We start from the raw sequence: 24,815 nt of genomic DNA, 5'->3' as shown, positions 1-24,815 counted from the left end.
AAGTCCAGTGCATTGGAACACCTCATTGTGAAGGACCCTGTGGACCATGCTTAGGGACCAGGACTCTTCTACACCAACATATTTTCCTTCCTTGCACCCCTTTCTTTCTTTGTGTGTTTGTGGGTGTGTACATGTGTGTGCAGGAGCACATGTGAATATGGAGCCAGAAGTTGACATTTGGTGTCATCTTCTCTACTTTGCACTCAATCTTATTCTTCTTTTTTTTTTTAAGATTTATTTTATTATTTTGTGTGTCTGGGTGTTTTGTCTCTGTGTGTGTCTGTGCAGCATGTGGGAACCTGGTGCTTTAAGAGACAGAAGCGGGCTCTCTATATATCCTCTGGATCTGGAGTTAGAGATGGTTGTTAGCTTCCATGTGGATGCTGGGAATCGAACCTGGGTCCTCTTCAAGAGCAACAAGTGCTTTTAACTGCAGAGCTAACTCTTCAGCCTCCTCCATCTTTTTTGAAATAGTCTCTTATTGAACCTGGAGCTCACCAGTTCAGCTAGGCTGGCCTGCCAGCCAGCTCCAGGGATCTGCATATCTCCACCTTCTGTGCACTGGATCATAGATGCATGCTTCCCCCTTTCTACATGAGTGCCAGCAATCAAACTCAGGTCCTCATTCTTATCTCCCAAGCTACCTGCCTACCTGTCTGTCTGTCTATCTGTCTATCTTCCCCCTCTGTCTGTCTGTCTTATCTATCTGTCTATCTATCTGTCTGTCTATCTATCTATCTTTCTATCTACCTACCTATCTATCTATCATGTGTATGTGTGAGTGCACACACTAGTGTCTGGGGAAATGGGGAGTGTATAGAGGGATATGTGTGTACCATGGTACCTTTGTGGAGGTCAGAGGATAGCTTCCAGGAGTCAGTTCTCTCCTTCCACCATGTAGGTCCTGGGGATCAAACTCAGGTTGTCAGACATGGTGGCAAGTGCTTTTACCTGCAGAGCCATCTTGCTGGTCCTGTCTTTTTGATAATAGTTTTCATCACCCACTTGTTGAAAATACAGTAGCTCTGTCAGTGTTCACCAGAGATGCTTAAAATACGCCACTCCCCAGGTCCAGACTGTTCTTCCATGCTTCACGGATTACGGCATAGCTACATCTTGAACAGGATTATCTAGTCCTCTCACTTTTCATATAGAGTTTGGGAGTCTGCAGCCCTCATTTGGGGTAGGGTTTTAACCCTTAGAAAGCACAATGGCAGTGTAGGAAGTGCTTGTGACCCTGTCTCCTCTGTGTGGCACTGTGTATTCTGCAGCCCACACACAGCAAGTCAGGACCTGTCAACAGTGAGTTCTCTAATGCTGTTTTCTACAGAAACCTCACTTCAAAGCCTGGAGCCTTCACACTCCCTGACTTGCCATTTCCAAAGAGCAGTGAGGAGACTTTGTGGGCAGGTTCGTGGCATCCCTAAGTTCCAGATTCTAGGAGCCTGTGGGAGGCCCTTTGAGTGTAAGTCCTTCAATACATCAGAACAGGTGCCACAAACAATTCACATCCTGCGCTTTCCAAACCCTAAATGCAGCCAAGCCCAGGGCTGAAGTTCTTTTAGCCTTTGCTTTAAGACTTGTATTATCCTACTATAAGATACGAGGTAAGGAAAGAAAGCTTCATTCCATCAGGAGAGCTCACACATAGGGGTCTTTGGCAGGAGACACATCCATTCCTCTTTTGGACTGGGTATGCATGACTGGATTGTCTGGAAGAAGGAACTGGAAAGAAGCCCAGAAGGGTCAACCTTGGGCTGGCTCGACATGCATGGCTTCCCAGGCTGCTGTGCCCTGTCCTTTAACCTCTACAGTCCGGGAAGCCAGCTGCCCTCATAGGGAAGAGCTGTGGCCACCACTGTGGGTTCCTGCTACCCCCATGAGGACATGTTTGAAGGGAGTAACTTCCCCACTGAGAGAGGACAGATTGCAGTTGGGGAGGGAGGTTGGTATCTGTCTGTTGTGATCAAGCTGGGGGCCTAGAGGAGGTTGTGATCCCCGACAACAACGCCAGTGTCATCAGGTGCCTGGATAAGTGGACAAAGCAGTAGGCATCCTACAAGGCCAGAATAATAAGGAACCAACTTTCCAGGACTGCTAATCCTGTTCAGGTCCCTCCGGAGCCGCATCCAATCTTCTCCTGAGTCAACTCAAACTGCCCAGTGTGGCTGATGCTGCACTTGGGTGCAGAGTCTCTTCCCAAATCTGCTGCCTCTCCCCCATGTCCCCTTGCAGTCCTTCATGCCCAGAGAGTTCCAGACACCCATGAATGAAGGTTTTTAGTCCACTTCCTGCTCAGAAATATGGTGGAGCCTCCATTTGCAAAGCTTATAATGTCTGACTGTCTAGCCCCCTTCTCCCACCAGGCATCCATTGTGTAGCCCATGTAACTGAGACAACATCAGAATCACCTGGGAAATTCCCCCCAAATCCATCCATCTGCCATGCATCTCATCTCTCCCTTCCTTCCTCCCCACTTAGAAACCAAGTTCTAGAGTGTAGGGGTACGTATGAAAGATTTGCCATTCTCCAGGGACTCTTGAGACTGTTGGGGAAAGTGGACAATAGTCAGGTGTGTGTGCTGTGATACCAGAGAAGGGGTGTCTATGTAAAGGCAGGGGGTCTGCTATGGATGCCAGAAAAAAAAAACAAAAAACAAAAACTAGTGAATCTCTGTATTAGGAGGAGTAATGATGATTTTTGTATTATGGAGACCTATTTCATGTTATGTTTGATGGATCAACTGAAAAGTATTAACTGGTTGGGTATGGTAGTACACTCCTTTAATCCCAATACTTGGAGGCAGAAGCAGCCCCAGAGGCCTCATTTCTTTTGGGAGGTGCAGGGAAAGCAGAGTCTCAATACGTAGCCGAGGCTGGCCAGAAACTCCTATGTAGACTAGGCTTGCCTTCAACTCACAGAGATTTGTCTGCCTCTGCGTCCCCAGTACTAGGACTAACGTCATGTATGACACCCATAGTCCTTTGACAACACCAGCCTCCAAGGATGGAAGATGAAATGGAGTTTCTAAGACTATCTGTGGAAGAGAGTCGGCGCTCAGCTAATCCTGGCTATTGATTGTGGCAATTATTATCAAAGGAGGAGATATTTTCTCCAGGATCCTTGGAGGAGATACTGCAGCTGTGTAGTAAAATGTCTTCAACACTTTGCTCAGCGTGTATTCAGAGTTTTACAATCCTATCTGTCGTATCACACCTCAGCATGAGCAAAGAGTTATATCAGTTTATTGAATGGAGCCCTAGGTGGGAGAACTCTTATGAGATAGGCACATTGCATTTTAAGTGTTTTTTAAATTATCTTTTATTGTCACATATTCACCGTACATAGTGATGGGTTTCATAAAAGCATTTTCATACAAATACATCAAGTACCCTGCCCCCTCTTCCTGTTTCTTCTTGTAGACCAGAGGTTCTCAACCTTCCTAATGTTGTGACCCTTATGTTGTGGATGCTGTGGGATGGCCTTCTGTATGCTGTGAATGTGTGTTGCTCTCATTGGTTGATAATAAATCAGTTTTGGCCAATGGCAAGGCAAGATAAGTCTAGGCAGTACAATCAAACCGAGGACAGATATGAAGGAAGGAGTCGAGGCAGATGCCAGCCACCCGCTGAGGAAGCAAGACATGTAGAAAATGAGGTAGCAAGCCATGAACATGAACCACGTGGCAAAGCATAGATAAGAAATATGGCTTAATTTAGATGTAAGAGCTAGCTAGTAATAAGCCCGAGCATCAGCCAAACATTTATAATTAATATAAGCCTCTGGTAATTTGGGAAGCGGCTGCCGGATATAATTTGGTGTACAGGACAGAAAGTCCTGCCTCCGGTGAGAGTGGAAGGATGACCTTGACCCTCCAGACCCTCCCTGGCCTGCACCTCCCAAGTTCTGGGATGACAGGTGGCTCATGCCACCTCCTCTAGCTTAGCAGTCTGTATTTGAAATGTCTCAGGTAATTGTGCTTTTCTGGCTGTTTGGGATCCCTGGACTCTGAGCTGCTGGGCTTCCCTTCTGCTGGTGCTCCTGGGTGATCTGGTCACTGGCCCTTGCTGTTTAAGGATCACTTAAGGGCCACTGGGCGTGGGTATTTGATGAGAACTGGTGTGCAAGCAACTTCCCCATGTGGCCTCTGAACATGAGGGGTTACCAGTTTTTCTACTTGGTATAAAAACCCATCTTCTCAGTCTTGCTCCTGCCCAGAACTTAATCAGGACCACAGCAGAGCTTTTATCATTTAAGCTTGCAATTGATCTGACAGGATTTAATGTTGTAAAATTAGGGGTTTGGCTCAGCAGCAAATTCTTGATGTTCACAAATCCTCTGACTTTGGGAATGTGGTTCAGTTGGTAGAGTGCTTGCTTGGTATGCATGAGAACAAGCCCACACCTCTAATCCTAGTACTCAAGAAGTGGAAGTAGGAGAATCAGCAGTTCAAGCCAGCCTGGGCTACAAGAGACCCTACCTTTAAAGAAAAAGAAGTGGGAGGAGGGGCCTGGAGAAACAGCTCATCCATGAAGAGTATTTATTGCATTTGCAGAGGCAAGGGGTTGGTTCCCAGGACCCTCATTGGGTCGCTCACAATCACCTGTAACTTCAGCTTCAAGGGATTCCATGCCCTCTTGTGGCTTCTAGGCACCTCTGCACTCGAGTGCGTGTATATATGTACACACATATGCACATGTGCATGTGCACACACGAAATAGAGAAATGCACATACACATAAATAATAAATAATAAAATAAAAATAAATCTTAAGAACAAAAGGCAGCCTGTTGTTGGTTGTTTTTGCTCTTTGCTCTTCTGAGGGGCCCGCCACCCAGCTCCCTAATAAATCACACATGGAGTTTTATTCTTAATTATGAATGCCTGGCCTTAGCTTGGCCTAGTTTCTAGCCAGTTTTCCTTAAATTAACACATCTGCTTTTTGCCTCTGGGATTTTTCTGTTCTCTAACTTCTGTAAATCATATCTTTACTCTGTGGCTTGCTGTGAAGCTGGGTGGCTGACCCTTGGAGTCCTCCTCCTTCTCTGGCTCCTAGATCCTTTCTCCCAGATTTCTCTTTCTATATATTCTCTCTGCCTGCCAGCCCCACCTATCCTTTCTCCTGCCTTGCTTTTGGCCAGTTCTTCATTAGATCATCAGGTGTTTTAGACAGGCACAGTAACACAGCTTCACAGAGTTAAACAAATGCAACATAAACAAAAGTAACACACCTTAAAATAATATTTGACTACACACATGTATACTGATAAAGCTAAAAAAGAATCTTTTTGTTTGTTTGTTTTAAGATGGCAGGGTCTCTTTGTGTAGTCCTGCCTGTCCTGGAACTCTCTTATGTAGATCAGACAAACCTCCAACTCACAGAAATCCTCCTGCCTCTGCCTCCTGAGTGCTGGGATTAAAGGTGTACCACTATGACTGGCAGCTGATCGTGTTTGCTGTGCCCCTGGTGCTACTGAGTAATGCTTGGTCCGCAGGGTCTTGGTCTCTAGGACTGCTTTGGAAAGGCAGGTTTTTAATTTGAGGCAGGCATCCAGAGCAGCTATTCCGAGTCACTCAACTTGACCTTGAGCATCTGCGGTGCTATTCTCGCTGGCACTTTCTTTGAAGTGGGGATTTTATGAAGTCTGACTTAAAGGGGAGTTAGTAGTTTCTACTATTTTAAAGGACTTGCAGAGTCTTCTACCATCTCTGGGAGCAACAGGAAGATTGCCTCGGTGGAGAAACGGCTTTGCTCAGATGGAAGCCTTTGCACAGTGCTCTAGAGCCTTTTCATAATTTGGTTTTATGTCATGTATGAGCATTTTGCCTGCATGTATAAGTATGTGCACCATGTGTGTGCCTGGTGCCCTCAGGGTCAGAAAAGGGCACAAGAAACCTTGGGACTGGAATTGCAGCCAGCCGTGAGCTACCCTGTGTGTGCTGTGAACCTGGGGCTTCTGCCGGAGCAGCCAGTGCTCTTCTTGTCTGAAGAGTTCTCTTCAGGCCCCAGGCTCATTTTAAAACTGCGGCTTGGGGTAAAACGCCGTGTGTTTCTGATGCCCCATCTTTCCTCACTCAATCTGGCATTCAGTTGCCCTCTCTTAACCTGTTTTGGGAGTACAGTGGGAATGCCACCCGAGCACTCCCTCCAGTAGGACGAGGAACAGTCATTCAGTGCTTACGTGGCAGCTGTGAGTGGGGACCACCATTCTGTCTTCCTGTCAGGTGCCCTAGTACTCCGAGCATTCTCCTCCAAAGTGGCCATCTGTTATGTGCTCTAGGCAGGATGGGAAGAAGAGAGAAATAAAGGGATTCCAGAAGTAGAGAAATTATTGCCAGTAGAAGCCAGGCCAGAGATCAGGACCCCTGCCATTAGCTGTTCATATGTCCTTAAATGAGTCCTGTAGCCTCAGGTCTTCCTTCTGAGATCTGGCTAAGGATCAGTTCTGTATTTTCAAGGAGAGTCTAAACCCTGGAGTTTGAATTTTTTATTTTTAAAGATTTATTTATTTATTTATTATGAACACAGAAGGAGGGCGCCAGATCTCATTTCAGATGGTTGTGAGCCACCATGTGGGTGCTGGGAATTGAACTCAGGACCTCTGGAAGAGCAATCGGTGCTCTTAACCTCTGAGCCATCTCTCCAGCCCTGGAGTTTGAATTTTAATTCATCCATGTGACTTTGGGAAAGCACAATGCCTCAATTTTCTTATCTGTAGAATGGGGATAAGGAGGGTTAATTGAGCTCATACATGATTTTGTTCTATGTTTTTGGTTTGTTTGTTTTGTTGAGACAGGGTCTTTACATAGCCTAGGCTGTTCTGGAACTCGCTCTGTAGACCAGACTGGCCTCGAACTCATAGAGATCTGCCTGCCTCTGCCTCTCAAGTGCTGGAACTAAAAGTTTGCACCACCACATCTGGCTTGTTTTTGTTTTTGAGAATGGATCTCATGTAGCCCAGGCTGACCTCTACCTCTCTTTCTAGCCAAGGATGACCTTGCACTAATCCATATGCTTCTGCCTCCTAAGGGCTGAGTTTATAAGCATGGGCTACCATGCCTGGTTTGTGTGGTACGGGGCCTTGAACCTAGGGCCTCCAGCATGGCAGGCAAGCACTCCACCAGCTGAGCCACATCCCTAGCCCCTGAACTATGTGAGGTCCTTGAAGGAGTGAGCTCCTAGAGGGCAGAAAACCTATGTAAACTGGTTCATTCAGCGACTCCAGTTTACCACAGGTCCTCTTTGAAAGCTGCCCTCAGCGCAGCAGTGAACAAAGCTGTAGAGTCCATTAGCAGCAGGTCGCAACCTGTGGGTCGAGACCCTTCAGGGTCGGACATCCTGTATATCAGATATTTACATGACGTCCCATGACAGTAGCAAAATTACAGCTATGAAGTAACAACAAAGTAATTTTATGGTTGGGGGTCACCACAACACAAGGAACTGTATTAAAGGGTCACAGCATTAGGAAGATTGAGAGCCACTGAGAGAGAGAGAGAGAGAGAGAGAGAGAGAGAGAGAGAGAGAGAGAGAGAGAGAGAGAGAGAGAGAGAGAGAGAGAGAGAAGAGAGAGTTTCACAGAGGAACTGTGGGTACTCCTTTTGGCCTTTCACCATGGTGGCTTCGTTTTCTGTATGTAGAACTCACAGAGATGCACATGGCTCTGCCTCCTGAGTGCTGGGATTAAAGGAATGCACTGCCACAAACGGTGAACGGTAGCTGCCTTATTCTTCTGAGTCAGGGTCTCTCACTGACTGGTTGGCTAGCAAACTCTGTGATGCCCAGGTCTCCCCACCCCAGCCCCCAGCACTGGGGTTACAGGTGTACACTGTGGAGTCCAGCCTTTCACATGGGTGGTGGGGATTCAAGCTCAGGTACTCATGCTGGCATAGCCCCAAGCCTGGGTTTCATACATAGTTTACCCCTCACCTTTCCTGTACCAAGCAGGTTCCCCAGATCTCAGAGGCCTTCTTTCTTCATGCATAAAAAGGCAGCCAGTAATACTGTACAAAGGAGATCTGAGAGCGAGATGCTGTGTTAAATGAGTTGACACCCATCCGCCCTTGGCATGTGCTGGAGTCATAGCACATGCTCTTAAATACTAGCTGCTTGCAGCACCTCTGGTTCCAGGGCTTCTGAGTCAGTGGCTCAAATTGGAAGCTCCACTGGTTTCTGGAAGGGAAACCATGCCGTCTCCTCTCCGTGGTCTTGTGGTTCCAGAGGGCTTTGGAAACAGTCTCCTTTGGAGGAATACAAGGCTCGGGTTGTCAGGAGACCTGGGCTTTCCCGAGGGTCATCAGCGGAGAGTGTCCCAGCTGGATCTCACTCTGGGTGTCCTGAAGAGGATGAGCCTTGGCCTGTGGTTGCATCATCTCTGATTTTATGGATATTAACATTTAACCCAGCTGTGTAAAGACACGCTGTGGGGGGTACCAGTTTCTGATGGGACCACGTGTGTTCACCGTATACCGATAATAGATCAGATGCCCATTTCTGAAAGGCATCTGCAGTCTCAGGGTGTGTCACTTTGGCCTTGCTCTTCAGACACTTTTTTTCTGGGTGTATTTTTTTTTTTAAAAACTAATTGTTTCATTTTTAGTTAGTTTACAAAATAATAGTTTTTATTTTACACCATTTTCATACACTTGTATCACTAACATCATACTTTGCTCACATCCACTATTACACTCTCTGGGCTCCTTCCATTTTGTTTTTGAGAGAGTCTCCCGATGCATTTGGAGGGCTGATTTTGAGCTCTTGGTCTTCCAGTTTCAGCCTCCTGAGTGTCGGGATTACAGGTGCCCACCCTTAGTGGAGTTGCTTCTTGGAGCCAGGCAGTAGGTAGAGTTGGAGAGAGATATGCCACTTCTTGGTGGAATGCTTTACCCAGGGTGCAGCTGGCTGCTGGAGCCTCTGAGGGTTAACTCTCTTTCCTGAAGAGATCCCAGGGGCTCCTGGAGGAGCCAGCAAGTGTCTACAGCTCTGGGAAGTCACAGAGGGCTTTTAATTCTGCTTCAGTCAAGTTGACCACCTTGAACTTGCCAATGGAAAGTGAAAAATACTGGATTCCTTTGTGTTCTCTCTCTCTCTCTCTCTCTCTCCCTCCCTCCCTCCCTCTTTTTTTTTTTTTCCTTCTTCACTGCTAGGGACCAACCTTGGGGCCTAGTGTACCCTAAGTAAGCATTCTATCATGGAGCTGTATTCCTGACCCATGCTATCTTAGCAATGATAATTATCTTAATTTTAAACACAATTATGCCAGGCTGTTTATTTGCTTGTGAAAGAGCATTTGCAGATACAAACCCTCTCTCTGACAGCCAGCAGGGGGCAAGAGAGAGGAGATTCTTCTGTCCAAAGCACCTGTCCCCTCCTGTGTGCCATGCAAAGGAACCAAAGACACCGGGTGGAGCCAGCAGGGTGAATGCTCAGCCCCACAGAGGAAAGCTCTAAGCTCTGGGGCTTTAGGAAGGAGACAGACCCATACAGGCCATTTTCCTGGTGGTCCTGTCCTTACTTCTTCCTGCCCAGCCTGTGTTGGGCTTGGTCCACTGGGGCCTGTCTGTAGTCTCCTGGTTTCTTCTTCTCCTGCCTTACCTGGGTCACAGCAGATCTGGGTGCTGGTGTAGTGCAGCTGGTCTTCACCACAGTCAGTTAGCTTTCTGGGCAGCACCTTCACCCCTCTGGTTTCCTAGGGCAGAGCCTGCCCTTTGTTCTTTGCTTTATGTGACCCCATGTGACTGTAAGTCTTTGGTGACTGATTCTGGTCCTGTCTTCTCAGAAAAGCAAGGCCCTTTCAAGAGTACACACTCCCACTAGCCCAGAGAACTCTATCTCTGTCTCTCAGCTCACTTAACCCACCCCCCCAGTGCCCTTCCTAGAGTACTAATAGCAATAACAACTCCAGGGGTGGCGATGTGCCCGCAGATGGCCTGGTCCTGGGGTTGCATGCTGTGCACACTACCACCGGTTGCCACAGGTGGGGAGACTGAGGCATAGAGGGGGAACCAGCTGACTGAAGGTCACAGCACCGACTAGAACTGCTCTGAAGACTGGCTGTAGCCTGCTTCTCTCCTTGCTGCCTGCTCCTTCTGAGCCTCAGTAACTGCTTCTTATCTCGGGGCTACCGCAGCAGCTCAGAGCCGGTTTTCCATGGCTGCTTCTGACAGCTGCTTCCTTCCAGCCCTTCTCCGGTCTGGGGAGAGGAAAGCCCACACCTGGGGCTGGCAGAGTCCTCAGAACTCATTCTCCCTGGTCTCTGCACATGGTGAATGTGTTTATTGCTCTTGTCACACTGTCTCCTGAAGTGCGGGCACATTAAGGATGGATATTATTTTCATAAAAGCCATTGGGGAGAAAGGGGAAGGAAAGACAGAGTTTGGGTATCTGAAGGAATAATTGGATTTATCCAGTCATTGTGGGAAGTGACAACATGCCAAGAAGTGCAGTTGATGGTGCTTGTGGGTCTGGATTTGTCAGGCATGTGTTTTTAATTACCTTGTCTCTGTTGTCATTATTTTAATAGAGACCTAATTTTGAGAATGGGGTTCATTATTTAATTAAACATTATTCAGCAGAGTTGGCAAATGAGCTGCGCCTGTTGCTCAGTGCTGCCCCCCAGTGTGCGCTGCATGGATTGTCAGGGTTCAGAAATACCAGGCAATAAAAATACATTTTAAATTCCATCAAGCGTCAGTTAATGCTTCTACAAGGATGCCAGGACTCAGGACAAACATAAGCATCTGTCATCACTGTGTGCTCAAGGAGTGCCAAGACACTGGTTCCAGTGACTTCTAGTGATTCACAAATGCCAGGCAAAATCCATCCTTTTCCTTTCTTCCCTGGAGAGTGAGCCTCGTCACAAACACGTGTGGCCTGCACATGGGACTGGAATAATTGCTGCCTTTGGGTTTGTTAGAGAAGATGAGTCCCTGAGGAAGAAGGGCCCTGGTGGTGTTTGTACATAAGACGAGGTGTTTGTTTCTATCTTTGGTTTGCTAGGCTCAGGAAGGGTTTTGGCTCGAGACCGTATTGAGAAAATGTCATAATTTTTATGTCTGCAAAGTTGTGCTGCCAGGCCGCTGTTTGCTTCACGTTTGCCAGCTTGTGTCTGCGCTCAGAAAGATTCTTGGGAAGAGCGGCAGGCTCCAGAAGAGGACGGGCAGAGCCCAGATTCATCCGAGGGTAGATTGCGATTGAGTCTGCTTGCCTCCCTGCAGTGGCTTTGACAGGTCCCACTGGAAGATGAAGTAGACTGTGACCTGGTGACCTTGTGTGAATGGCAACAACCACAGTCACCACACACGTGTAGTGATCAGTGTCTACTCTCTTCCCGCTAGATGACTGTTGAGGTAGCTAAGAGAGGGGAGAGATAAAAACAGAGGTGCTAAATATAAACTCATCTTTTTGTTTGTTTGTTTATTGGTTTGAGATATAGTCTCCCTGTGTAGACCAGGCTGGCCTTCCAGCTCACACAGATCTGAACAGATCTGACTGCCTCAGTCTCTCCAGAGCTGGGGTTAAAGGTGTTTGCCTCCACACCCTGTTTCGGACCTGTTTTTTCTTTTCAAACATAAAGAGATCAAAGTATTAGCGTATCTTACTTATTAATTAGGGTATTTCCTCCTTCTAATCTTTAATTACTCTCTGCATAACCAGCTTTCATTGATGAAATGGTTCTGACAGCATGACATCCGGGACTGTGGCAACTGAGCACTCTTTGTTCATTTATTTCTTCACCCTGTTCCACCATGGATTCTAAGCAGCTTGTGGGGAGGAGTAAAAATGACTTTAAAAAATTACACAAGAATGTATGTCCACTTAGGAGATGAAGCCCTGGGCCCTGGGCCCTGGGGGGAGGGGAACGGGACAGGAGGGTGGGAGTGGTACTACGGCTGAAACATGCTCAGTTCTGGAAGGCTGTGTGAAAACATGATGTGCCCACCAGTCCAGCTGGATCCCAGAAATTGTGCTCCCCACTACCCCTTCCCAACCTGTAGCACACTCTCCCTTCCGGAGAGCCCAGGAGGCGCCAAGACGAAATTGCTTTGTCTGTCCTCGTGCTGTGACCTGGGTGACTTCAGGCATTTGGAAGGGGCCGTTGTGGGGAGCTTATTTTAAGAAACGTTTTATTATCGTGACACTCAAGCCTTGCAAGTGGCTCCAGGACCTCACACTCTGGTGGGCTGCAGTGATAAGGGGACCAAAAAAAGGGAGTGTTATGTGGAAGGGATGCTGGGGTGAACGCTGCTGCCTTCTGGAGGTCATCAGGAAGCATGCTGCTGCCCAGGCTCCTGGGAAGCTAGCCCAGAGCATCCAGCTGAGATGCAGATCTTGCTGGGTCACAAAGGGTAGGCTGAGCAGGTGCAGTGAGCCTCCAAGGGCATCCTTGCTTGTCGGAGTCAACCACAGGTCCATAGCCAGGAGAGCGGCTCTCCTCACCTGCTCACTGTTAGCCATCTCCCGCTGCCACTCCCTGCCTCCGTGACCTCCACCCCACATCCACTAGACATGTCCAGCTCATAAAGCCTTTGCCCCCATCCTCTCAGGTCATAATGCTGGCCTCCATTTCTCAGCCAGAAACCTGGAAGTAGCCTTGATTCTCCTTCACCTTGTTCCTGTAGTAAATGCCATTGGTTCTAGTTTCAGGCTGCTGGGCCAGTTCCTAGCCTCTCCCACAGCACACTGCAGGGGCCTCGTGGCCTCTGCGTGCTTTTCCCCACTGTGTGTTGTCCCTGACACTGCACTCAGGCTGCCCTCGAAGACTAACAGGGGTGGGTTAGTTCCCTCATTTCACTGTGCCTTGGTTTTGTTGTCCGTGAAATCAGGGCAGCAATAGGGCTCATACCAAAATGTTTTCAGGAGGATTAAAGTCCTTCACATACACAGAGTTCTTAGAGCAGCCTAGAGCACACAGCTAAGCCCTGGATAAATAGTGGATTTTTACTGGTTGCCAATGATTTCTAGGCCATCCTCTGTATAGAAGCTACAGAAACTTTTGTAAGAAACAACTTTGATCTTGTCTCTTATAGCCCATCCCCTGGTTTGGAAGAGAATTGAATTCCCACTAGTATTACATGGCCATAAGCATCTCTCACTAATGTGCCTCCCCAGCCTTATATTTTATGGCCTTGTCCACAGGCCACCAGGTTCCCCTGCTCATGCTTTTTCCTTTTCATTGACACCCTTAGTTTCTTCCCTCCTCTTTTCATGCTTGGACCAATCTTCTTTCGAGCTTGGCTCAAGTGCCACATCTTAGGCTTTTGCTGATGCTCCCCTGACCCCACGTGTGGCTGCTTTATAGTCTTTACCTGCCCTTCTCTATTCTGACACTACTGTTTCTTGGGTGCTTTCTGGGCCTTCCTTGGAGAAGCCCTAATTAGTCCTTACCAATGACTGAATAATGACCCCACCACTTCTTTCTCTAGATTTTATTTTATTATTATTATTATTAATTATTATTTTTGTCAGAGCTGAGGACCGAACCCAGGGCCTTGTGCTTGCTAGGCAAGCGCTCTACCACAGATCTAAATCCCCAACCCCTTATTTTGTGTTTTGCCTGTATATGTCTGTGTACCACATGTGTGCCTGGTGCCTGAGGAAGCGGTGAGCCTCCATGTAGGGAACTGAACTTGGGTCCTTTGCAAAAACAAGTGCTCCTAACTGAGACAATTCTCCAGTGTCCATCACAGCCAATGCCCAGTGATGCCATCACTTCTTATTTCCTGCGTCCCATACACTTGCCTAGTTCTGTTATTAAATCCTTATTACCCCACAGTAGGAGTAACTGTTTAAATCTTGTTTTGGAGTTGAAGAAATGGGAATCTAAGAAGGAAGAACAATTGATACCAGGTCACACAACTGTGAAGAGAATGAGCCTAGATTTTATTCAGGTCCAAGTCTGTGAACTTTTTAGATAACTGCAGTGAGATGAGAGAGTTCTTCCCTGGTTATGGGCGCCGGCTGGGACCATCCCCATTTGAAAGTGAATCGTCTTCCATTCCTGTGTTTTTTGAGCATCCATCATGCTATAGTCTTGTGTGGGGTGAGAACTCATAAGAGGTACCCGCTAGATTCTGTTTAGTTTTTATTGTGAATTAATCTAAGACTACCTGGGTGATCGCTGCTAAGGGTGGTCCATGTGTTAAACTAAATTTTTTAAGCTTAGAAAGTCTCTTAGTTGGGCTCCAAGCTGCAGGCTGCCAAATCGGGGGAGGGGTGGTGGTGGTGGAGCTATCCTGCTGCAGACTCCAGCTGGGAATAGAACTAAGTGCTAGAGAGCAGCTCCCACAAGGTCCTGGGCAATTTGAGCCCGTCACCACCACATAAACACTCAAACAAGCAACTAAACAAATAAATAGAACAAGGGCTTGTTTCTGGGTTCACTCTAGACTTTTTATTTTAGATTCTCTTAGAGTAAGTCCCTGGGAACCAACCTTGAGTCTCCTGCAAGAGCAGTAAGTGTTCTTAAGCATTGAAACATCTTCCCAGCACCCTTAATTATTAATTTTATCAGAACTCAGGCTGGAGAAATGGCTCAGTGGTTAAGAGCACTGACTGCTCCTCTAGAGGTCCTGAGTTTAATTCCCAGCAACCACATGGTGGCTCACAACCACCCATAATGAAATCTGGTGCCCTCTTCTGGCCTGCAAGGACACATATAGGCAGAACACTGTATACATAATAAATAAATAAATAAATAAAAAAAGAATTAAATATTTAAATTTTTTTTAATCAGAATTCTTTATTTGGGTGACTTTTGGTCTCTGACTATGGAGCAGGAAGACGTTTCACCCCAGGTCCCACATCTCATGCATGTTGGCTTCCTTGGTCATGTGTTTAGTGTGTCTTCTCGCTTGTCCTGGGGCCAGCTTTCTGGCCCACCTGAAGCTACTTTCAAAATTCAGGATTGGTTTTTGTTTTAATACAGAGTCTCTCTGTATTGCAGTCCAGGCTGATCCGGAGCAGCTCCTGATTGCCCTGCTTTTCCTCCCAGCATGCCCGGATCACTGGCTTCGGATCATCAGCCTGATGTCGAGTTTGTTTTTGTTAACTTCCTTCCCAGAAACAGCTCTGGACTAATCAGAGTTCCCAGCATTAATGGCTCTGCTTTCCTCCCCTCTGTTCTCTCTCTAAACAAAGACTTCGTGTTTTAATAGGCACAATAACAGTAAAATTAGCTTGATTAGGCTCCAGGTGGATTTAAAATGTAACCTAATGGCATATCTGCCTGGCTTGGAAGTCATGCGTTTTATTTTGTGCACAGGATGTGTCACAGTGACTGGGGTGTGGAAGGATGATTGAATTAAAGTGGCCATCTTTAGATCCTGCCTCATGGTTTTCAGCCTATTAAAACTGGAGAAACCTGGTCCCGAAGTTGGGAGCCCGTCCACCTGCCCTCTGTCCTTGATGTGTGTTATACCACAAGCGTTAGCAGTCACCCTCCGCCTCTACTCACTCCTCTGGGAACCTTCATGGTTCTTGGAGAGCTCGGAATGGGAGGAAGGGCCTCTGAGATGGCTTAGCAGGCAAAGATGCCCGCTGCCAAGTCTGGCAACCAGAGTTCAATCCCCAGGACCCCCATGGCGGTAGGAGAGAACTCAGGCGGGCAGTTGTCCTAGCTTCCTCATGCACATCATGGCACGCATGCCCTTCTCTCGAATTTATTTATTTATTGGTTGAGACTGGGTTTCTCTGTGTAGCCCTGGCTGTCCTAAAACTAGCACTGTAGACCAGGCTGGCCTCGAACTCACAGAGATCCATCTGTCTCCTGAGTGCAGGGATTAAAGGTGGGCACCACCACAGCTAGTAGCTCCCTTCTTTCGCTGCAAGTCCTCGTGTATGCTTTCCTTAAGTAGCAAAGCCCCACGCTGGGGTGCTAGCTATTCGTCTAAGTGCTTTTTCATCTCTGCTAAGAGGAAGCCGAGGCACAGAGCACCCGCCTACTTATCAGCCAGACCTGATTAATGTGTGACTTGTGTGTGTGCGTGGTGGCCCCAAAAGGCCTTGGAAAAGCAGGGGTTTTGTTTCTTCCTTTGGATCAAAGGTATAGGCTTTATGTTCCCTGAGCTCACTAGGAACCCAGAATATCACACCTAGTATTTGAATAATATAGTAATTAGCATACAGTGGTAATATTTGGGAGCAGGGACAGAACCTTTTGCCCCTGGTCATGGCTGCTTCATTTTGGAACCTTTACTAAGTTTCTGGGCATTGTTATAAGCACAGCCCAGGAGGTAAATGTAAAAATAATTTTCTTGCCAGTTTTTTCTATGTGGTATCCTAGCGACGATGGTCTGGCTGTCCTTGGATGTTGGGGCACAGGCTAGGACAGTGTCAGCACAGACCAAAAGGAGGGATATGAAGGGCACAATCAGAGTTGACCTTTCAAAAATCAATGTAGGGGCTGGAGAGATCACTCAGTGGCTAAGAGCACTCACTGAGCCTCATCCTGTAGCCCATGCTGATCTTGAACTCATAGCAATCCTCCTGCTTCAGTCTCCTAAGCTTTGTGATTACAGGCACGCACTACACACGCCTGTATTTTTAAAGGTTTCCTAATTTTGGTTATTTTTAAGCAGTCATTTTATGAACTGATCATCAAAGTAATATGTTTATTGTCAGACAAGTTAGCAACACCAGAAAATCTCAAGGAAGAGGATAAAAAGCCCACCGTGGTTCTGACATATTGGCTCAACGCCTGCTTGTCTGCTTTACTGAACCATATGCTGAAATCAGACATACCCCGTACCACCATGGACAGTAATTTGTGCATACTAAAGTTTGAATACCTGTGGGCTAGAAGGATAACTGACAAATCTCTACAAGAAGGCTGGGGGCAAAATGATTCCCCTTTAAGACAAGATCCAGTCCCAGTGGCCAGTGTGTGCGGGTGAAGACGAGCTGTATTCCTGTTTGCCCTGAAGGTTTGTTCCATTCTGCTTTCGTATTAGGGTTTTACAGCTCTAATATGGGCTAATAGATTTACTTGTGAGGCTCTTGTGCCATAGCTGCCATATGCTTGCCGCAGGGCGTGGATGAAATCAGTTATTAAGAAAAAGGAGCACCAAGCAGCTCCATGGAAAGTGCTTCCCCCCACCTCAACACATGCACAGTCAAGATCGTCTGCTTTAGAATCTTTTGTTTATTCTGCAGTAAATATTCTATGTGTATTTCACTACATAGCCCAGGCTGGCCTCAGGCTCACAGAGCTCGGCCTGCCTCTGCTTCCTGAGTGCTGGGATTTTAAAGGCGTGCACTACTGTGTCCGGCCCCAAGTGGATCATTTTTAAACTTGAATGTGTTTTACTGTAAGGATGTATCACACATTGTATTAGCTAGTCTCTTATGTGTTTAGGTCATTGTAATTATGTACTGTTATGCAAATGGTGACACCAGTGAGTGCATTTTGTGGATAACTAACTAACTGTGGAGCTGATGGCTCACGGAAACTGAGTGTTTTTAAGGCTTTTATTTCATATTGCCAAATTGTCCTCAGGAACATTGTACACATCCTACAGTAGGTCTGTCTATTTCCCTTCACTGAACTAGAAATTATTCAAAAGAATCTTCCACAGCATTCCTGTTCTTTATTTTTGGACGGCCCAGGGTTTCTGTTCATTGCTTGGCCAATTTGTCTGGGTGAAGAATTTTAAGTGAGGCTAGAGATACGTGAATACTGGTGACTTTTTGTGGCAGGCTGAGCTTGTTATCCATTTTTTTTAAACTGTCCTTGATAGACATCTAAAGACAGTATAGTAATACTTAAAGGACACATACAGTTTTAACAAGTGAATTTGGTATGATTTTTAAGGTTTCTTTCTTTTTCTTTTTAAATTTCTTTTTATTTTTTGTATGTGTATAGGTATTTTGCCTGCATGTATGTATACTACAGGCATGCCTGATGCCAGAGAAGGCTGAAAGAGGGCATCAGATTTCCTAGAACTGGAGTTGGAGGCAGATGTGGGTTTAGGACTTGAATCCAAGCCCTTTGGGGAAGTAATTGGTGCTCTTTTTCCCCCCCAGGACAGGGTTTTTCTTTGTAGTCCTGGCTGACCACAAGCTCAGAGATCTGCCTGCCTCTGCCTCCAGGGTGCCAGGATTAAGGGCGTGCGCCACCGCCTGGCACAGTTGGTGCTCTTCGCCATGTTTGCAGCCCCACTGACTTCATTTAGTTTTGTATGCATGTGTGTGTGTGCTCGTGTGGTGTTGGAGCCCATTTCTAGGTTTCCTAGGGGCTTTACCCAGCAGGTCTGCATAGAGAGGATGATTAATTAGACCACAGGCCTGAGTGCACGTGTCTGAGATGGTCTGCACTTTGCTGTGCTGGGGGGAGGTCTTTTGCTCCACCCCTTGGCATTCCTTTAAATACCCCAGGGCAGAGACAGTCAAGGCCCGATGGAATTAGGATCTGGGCCCTCTTGAGGCTATTCTGTATTTTCTATCTTTCTCTCTCCTTCTAACTTATATTTCCTGCTGCTTCCACTCAAGAGTGCTCTGGGGAAATGTGGGGTGAGTGATGGCCCCCCACAATGTGGAGGCTGGAGGTTGACCCTGTCTTTCCTGATTGTTCTCCACCACATATATTGAGGCACCTTACGTATAACCACACTGAACTGGGAGGTTCCTGATTCAGCTAGTCTTAGCTAGCCAGCTTGCCTCCAGAACCTTGGCTTCACCTCCCCAGCCCTGGGATTATAGGCAGGCCATGACACCCACCCAGTATTACATGGGTGCTGGGAATTGGAACTTAGCTCCCACTGAGCCAGCTCTTCGGTATGATTTGTGATTTGGAAAATAGTTTACTGTCTTGTATCATAGAGGCGACGGAAAACAGCATTTGTATATTTATCCAAAGGAGATACGAGTTAAACAGCTCTTGGGAGAAGCATTGTCCTATCCCATCCCTGCACTGTAGAGACTAGAGAGCAAAGGTGTTTCTGAAGGACCTGGAGCCGTATGTGAAGGTTCCCAAATCTGCTCAGTGTTTGCTCATTGAGGTAAGACAGCCGTGGTCAGGCAGAGATGAGAAAGCACATGAAGGTCTCAGGACCCATAGGTAGACTGTTTTCCAGGGCCTGTAGGCTGCCTGCCCCACACACCCACTGGACAAGATCCTCAGGCATGGACGCCCACTTTCTGCCCGGTCATCTCCACCTGTTGATTACCAGTGTACTTCCTCCTCAAGCCCCTGCAGCTGGGGCACCTCCTCAGGGAAGGCTTTCTTGATTGCTGAGTCAGTTTGGGGTCTCTTGCCTAGCGGCCTGCGTGCCCCTGTACTTTTGGGCGACCACTGTAACGAGTTTGTTCTGCATTTTAGCTCTCATCCAGACCAGACTATCCCGGCTGTGAGTGCAGGAACTTTATCTTCTCGGTGTAGCTGAAGGCACATTCTAAGCCTTATTTTTATTTGAATATTTAGATGCTAATGAATGAATTAGAAGTGTGTGTGGGTTGCTGGGCGGTTCTATTTCCGACTGCGTGCAGAAGCAGAAGAGAAGTCCCTTATTACCAAGGGCATTGAGAGAAGAAAAACACAGTTGGGGCTGCCAAAGCCAATGGGTATGGTGTACTTCGCTGGTGCCTGTCAGTGGACCCCTAGGGTATGGGGGTCAGCAGCCACATCCAACCAAGCATTCTTTCCTGGCTTACCGGAATCCGCTGGGCAATCCCCTAGGGGTTGGTTGTTAAAGCCGAGCTTCCAGAAACATTGTGCGGAAGAAGAATTCAAGGTCAGGGCTCTCAGAGGGTTTTTGGCGGCGCGTGGACATCGTACCACGTAACCTACAGCCTGGTTCTCATAGTTGATGGGTGCTTGGTGCAAGGGTTTGGCAGGGCTATTGGTGGCTGGCTGGGCGCCAGAGCGCCCGCAGTGGTGAGGCCGTAGGTCCTGCCCTCCCCGCGCGCTTGCTTCCCTCCCCTCCTCCATCTCAGCCTCCTCCGGCTTGCAGCATCCTCTGCAAGGGAAGGAATGTGCCAGTCTGGGACGCGCCGTCCTGGCCGCGCAGCAGCACCTAGGGCGCCCTCTGGACTGCCAGGGGCCGGCGTCTGGCTCTGCGCGGCGCGCTTGGGTCGGCGCTGATGTCAAGTGGGTGTGGGCTCTTCGCAAAGGCCCCGGCGAGGACGAGGAGGGCGCACGATGTGCGGTGGGCGCTTGGAGGCCCAGCCACGTTCCGTGGCCCAAAGCTGTTGACCGGTGGACCACTGGGGCCGGAGCGGGCGCATGGAGCCTTGGCGCTGCCCGCCCCGGGATGCACGCCCCGCCACCCTGGAGTGCTGGGGAGAGCCGCGGGCAGCCTGCAGGTGTGTGCACGCACGAACTTTCTCGGGCAGGACGCGGGGATCGTGGGCTGCGGTCTGTGCTTTGTGTCTGGGCGCGGTGGGTTAAGAGACCCCCTAGCTGCTCTCGTCTTGGGAAGGGCGCGCCGGTAGCTGCCCGGCGGGGTTAAGAATCTCGTCTCCAAGTCCCGCCTATGTTCATGGTAATAGGATTCTCTCTCTGCAGACAGTACGGCTTTCCAAAATCGCCGGTGGTGCGTGGGAACTGAGAGGCCCCAGAGGTGTGGGAGCTGCAGGTCCGAGGCAGGCTCTGAAGGAGGCGGGAGGTGGCTAGTGGTTCTGCACCGGGTGGGCCGATGATCCCACCTCCCCGCCCTCCCAGAGCCTTTCCTTGTACACTTTCTGGAGAGTGAAAGCCTGAAGCTGGCTGTGGAAAGGTCAGGGGTCAGCTCCTCATGAGTGACATCTCAGGTGTCGGACACTTCTTCCTGAAAGAAGGCAGGGCTTTGTTCCAATCTCCCTTTGCACCCCAAGCCCTGAAGCCTGGGGTTCTAGGGCTAGGGCTCCGGTGCTGTCACTCATCTTTCTTGGCATCAGCACCTCCTGGTAGGCAGGTTAATTATTAATATGTATCGGCTGGCGACAGAGACTCTGGAAATGAGATTGGTGGTTCGCCCCCACCCCCCACCCCCGCTTGCCATTTTAGTCCATAATACTGCAGTGTATTTCCAAGGAGAATGTGGGCATTCTCCCAGGAAACCAGTATTCGGGAGGGAAACCTTTTTCCTGTCTGTGGGACAACCAGACTCCCTGGGGAGGACAGCAAGCCAATATTCCTTCATTTTTATCTTTTTTTTTTTTTTTTTTTTAAAATTAACAGTATTCACCTTTCCTCTGCCTTTGGAAACCAACTGCACTCTAACACCAGACTGAGCTCTTTAGTGTGCTCCTGGAGTTTGAGCTGCAAATGCTGCGTGCAATGCCTGCACTCTACAAGTGCCTCTGGTGCCGCTTTGAGAACGTGGGTCTGTGGCAGGACCTCTGGCAGGACCCTGACAGCGGGTACCCAGTCTGGGCCCCCAGTAGACAAGAAGACAAGCCTAGGTGTGGAACTGTGGGGGCGGGGTGGATGAAGCCCTCGCCCTCAGGCAGTTTCAGTTTCCTTTTGGCCCCGGCAGGAGAGCATGGGTTCTGTCATCACCCAGCACTAGGTGTGCAGTGCAGCTTAGGGTATTTCTGCCTGGGCCCCAAGGAACGGAAGGGGAAGAGGCAGGCTGCTGCCGATGGAGGCTGTGGGTGTGAACGAACTCTGGGGATACATGGAAGTAAGCGTAAGGAGAGTTGACACCTTCAGCCTTCCTCGCAGTTTTGAGTCTTGAGACCTGGGAAGCTGTGATGGACTGCTTTCCCAGCTTAGGAGAGAGGGCTTGGTCTGGTTAATGAAGGGCCAAGAACCGGGGCAGTGCGTGTGATGAGAAGAAAGACTGTGCGAAGTGGAAGGAGGTGGACTTAGGGGGGGCGGGGGGCAAGGAGGCCAGAGGCTCTGGAGCAGGCCTAGTACCCTCTACACTCCAGTTTTCTGAAGACTTCCTCAGGAACTTGACTCATTCGGTTCCTCTTCCCCTCCACTCCGTGTGCTAGCCAGGCCAATGGCTGCTGAGACAGAGCTATCTCACCCCAGTCTTTCAGGCAGAAATAGAGGGCTTGTCTGTAAGGAAACTGCTTCCCTAATATCCTGGATAATTGAGGGAACTGTACCATGGGTTTCTTCAGCAGGGCCTGCTGGTCTGTACACTCTGGGTACCACTGCCAGCACTCAGGAGTGTTGTCTTCTCCAGTGGTGACCCAGGCATTGGTGCTGTGTAGAGGGGTTGGAGGCACCTCTGATTGTGAGCTGTTTTTCCTGTTTAGGGAGTTGACCCCAATACACTGTCTAATAACGCCGCTGTCCATGTCTCAATATTCATTGATAATGGCCCCGTCTCTCCCTAGTGAAGCCATCCAAGGGGATTCCGTAAAGAGACAGTGAATAGTAGTATCCCCTAGGCGCTGTGAGTTGAATGGGAAGGGACCAGGGATTGGAGGGTTTCAGGGAAAGCAAAGCCGTTTTCAGGGAGGCTTTGGGATTGTGGGATGGGTTGTGGGGTCAGAGGATATGACTATTTGGAAGTGTCCATGTGTTGTGTGCCCCACCCTCCCCCATCTTGCTCTTTGTCTCTACTCTGAGTGGAACAGATAGACTTGAGTCCAGCAGCAGCTGAGGCCGCTGCTGGACACTGACTCCAGGAGCCTCTGAGGGCAAGAGAGGAGTGCTCTGAAGGTTTGTTCTGAATCAGGTGAAATCAGGGAATCTGAATCAGGGAAAAAAATTATAAAGATCCTCTGGGGATTGCACTGTGTCTTGTGAGGGGCAAAGGGCCCCTATTCCAGGCCTGCGTGCTGTGGGCATGCAGAAACAGGAAGAGAGAGAGAGAGAGAGAGAGAGAGAGAGAGAGAGAGAGAGAGAGAGAGAGAGAGAGAGTGTGTTTTTTAGTGGAGTTGGGTTTGAACTCCGTCTCTGCTCGGTGTTCTTGAGGCTGAGTCAGTTTCTTCACCTGTGAAATAGGGGTAAGGAAACCCGACTCAGGAAAGACAGCTTTTGTGATCTAATGGATCCTGTGTGTGAAAGTGGCATGACATTCCATGTTACGTGGGGCTGTGCACCTGGTGCTGCTGGACTCGCCTTCCTGTGTTGTGTCATTGAATTCTCAACAGTTTTAGAGGCAGATGCTATTGTTCACATTTTATTGATGAAGAAGTTGAGCTTTTAGGAATTACTTGATTGCTTCTTTGAAACCATCATTTGAGAGTTTCTGAATTCAAGTTTCCTCAAATATGTTTGTGTACCTTTCTTCACTGACCTGTCTTGCTGCTGTAGGCAAAATCAGGCATAAGTTGTAAAATAAGTGCGATGTTCCTATTGGCCCCTTGTGCTTTTGGGAACCTCTCACTTCCCATCATCCCACAAGCTCTGGAGCTAATGGGTATGACACGTGCTTGTCTGTGACTTTTGAATGTCTCTTGTGTGGGAGAGACTCTTGCCTCTAGCCCTCACTTTTAGGAAGTTGTCGTTGGCTGGGAGATGGCTTGGTGGTAGAGTGCCTGCTGCTCAAGCCTGAGGACCTGAGTTCAGATCCCAGCACTTAAAAGCTGGGTGTTACTTCAACTCGGCGGAAGGAGACAGGCTGGTACTGGGGCTCTCTGGCCAGCTTCTCCTTGAAAGCAGCCAGCCCTGGGTTTGGTGAGAGATCCTGTCTCAAAAGATAAGGTGGAAAGTCTTTGATGAAGATGTTGACCTCTAGCCTATATAGCCATATGTACACGTGAGTGCATCTTAACACACACATGTATACATATATACCATATACATAACACACACACACACACACACACACACACACACACACACACACACACACATTAAAAAAACAAAGGTTATCTATCTCTTTGGTTTGGTGTTGGGCAGGACGAGTCTGGTCAGAGCCAGTCCTTGGGCCCAGCACTTCCAAAGGTCCCAGCTCTCTGACTCTTCAATGAATGCTTCTGCCTCATTTTGCCTTTGCTTCCCACGATCTGCCAGTATGCACTGAGGTTTGAAGTTCCCAAAATATTAGAGGAAAAAAATGTCAGAAAGAAGAAAGGAACAGAACACCCTGGGAAAACAAGGGCTCACAGCTGGTGGTGTTTTCAACTCAGAATTGCTCATTACCAGAGTTATGCTCAGCCTCCAATTTGTTTTTGTTAGTTTGGTAGCTTGCTCGTAAGCAAAGGCTGCAGCCTTGTGGGCCATTCTCTCTTTTAATGGTTAAAGCAACATTAGGAAGGTGTGGCATGAAGCAATCAGTTCTGGTTTGGAAGGAAAAGTAAACGCAACTGGTAGGACTCCAGGAGTCGGGAAGTGAAGAGCTCTAGCAGGCACAGAGATTCCAGTGTGTCCTGCAGCCGCTGCCCCACAGCAGCCTGATGATGTCTGTCATCAGAGCAGGTGGCGTTCCCTTCATTTTACAACAGAATGCAGCGACTCGCCTGAGGCCAGGTGTCCACATGTGTGCTGCTGACATATGGTACTCTGTCCTGGCTCAGCGGCAGGCAGTCTTGCTTAACAGTTTTAATAATTCTTCTTTTCAATTATGTATTATAAAACTTAAATATTACAAGAGAAGATAAAAGGGAAGAACTGTGGATGAGTCTGGAGATAAGCACTTTGCATTTTGGTGGAGTTTTTAAAAACTTTTGCTCTTAAGGAAGTGGGGCATTTGTTTTTTGTCAGGGGAGATTAGGTCATTATTATTTCTGGGCAGATCTGATTTTGTGTCTTGGAGCAGGCACTCTTTCTATAAGCCTTGTCTCCTGACGAGTCAGGTCACCCTGACTGTCTCTGCACCGTGGGTGGAGAGAAAGATGAGCAAGACATTCAGGGCTGAGTCTAAAGAATTTCTCTGCTTGGATTACTTTGCTTCTTTGGGGGCCACTTGATAATTCATGTCAGACTTGAAACTGG

At 48.2% G+C, this 24,815-nt stretch overlaps 1 protein-coding gene across 16 annotated transcripts in view; it reads left to right on the top strand.

The window, feature by feature from the left end:
• Plekha7 (pleckstrin homology domain containing A7) overlaps nt 1-24,815 on the top strand; it is a 191,148-nt gene that overhangs the window by 53,500 nt on the left and 112,833 nt on the right. For 2 of the 16 annotated variants that reach the window (XM_015997371.3, XM_015997365.3), the window contains exon 1: nt 19,958-20,299. The exons of the other annotated variants lie outside the window; for them this stretch is intronic. In XM_015997371.3, the coding sequence (XP_015852857.1) occupies nt 20,220-20,299 (80 nt within the window). In that variant the 5' untranslated portion in view covers nt 19,958-20,219. Of the gene's footprint in view, nt 1-19,957; nt 20,300-24,815 lie in introns of those variants that run through there. 16 annotated transcript variants of the gene reach the window in all.

Source organism: Peromyscus maniculatus, chromosome 1 (genome assembly GCF_049852395.1).
Source record: "Peromyscus maniculatus bairdii isolate BWxNUB_F1_BW_parent chromosome 1, HU_Pman_BW_mat_3.1, whole genome shotgun sequence".
Taxonomy (NCBI): Eukaryota; Metazoa; Chordata; class Mammalia; order Rodentia; family Cricetidae; genus Peromyscus; species Peromyscus maniculatus.
This window is presented reverse-complemented; position numbering and strand designations above follow the sequence as displayed.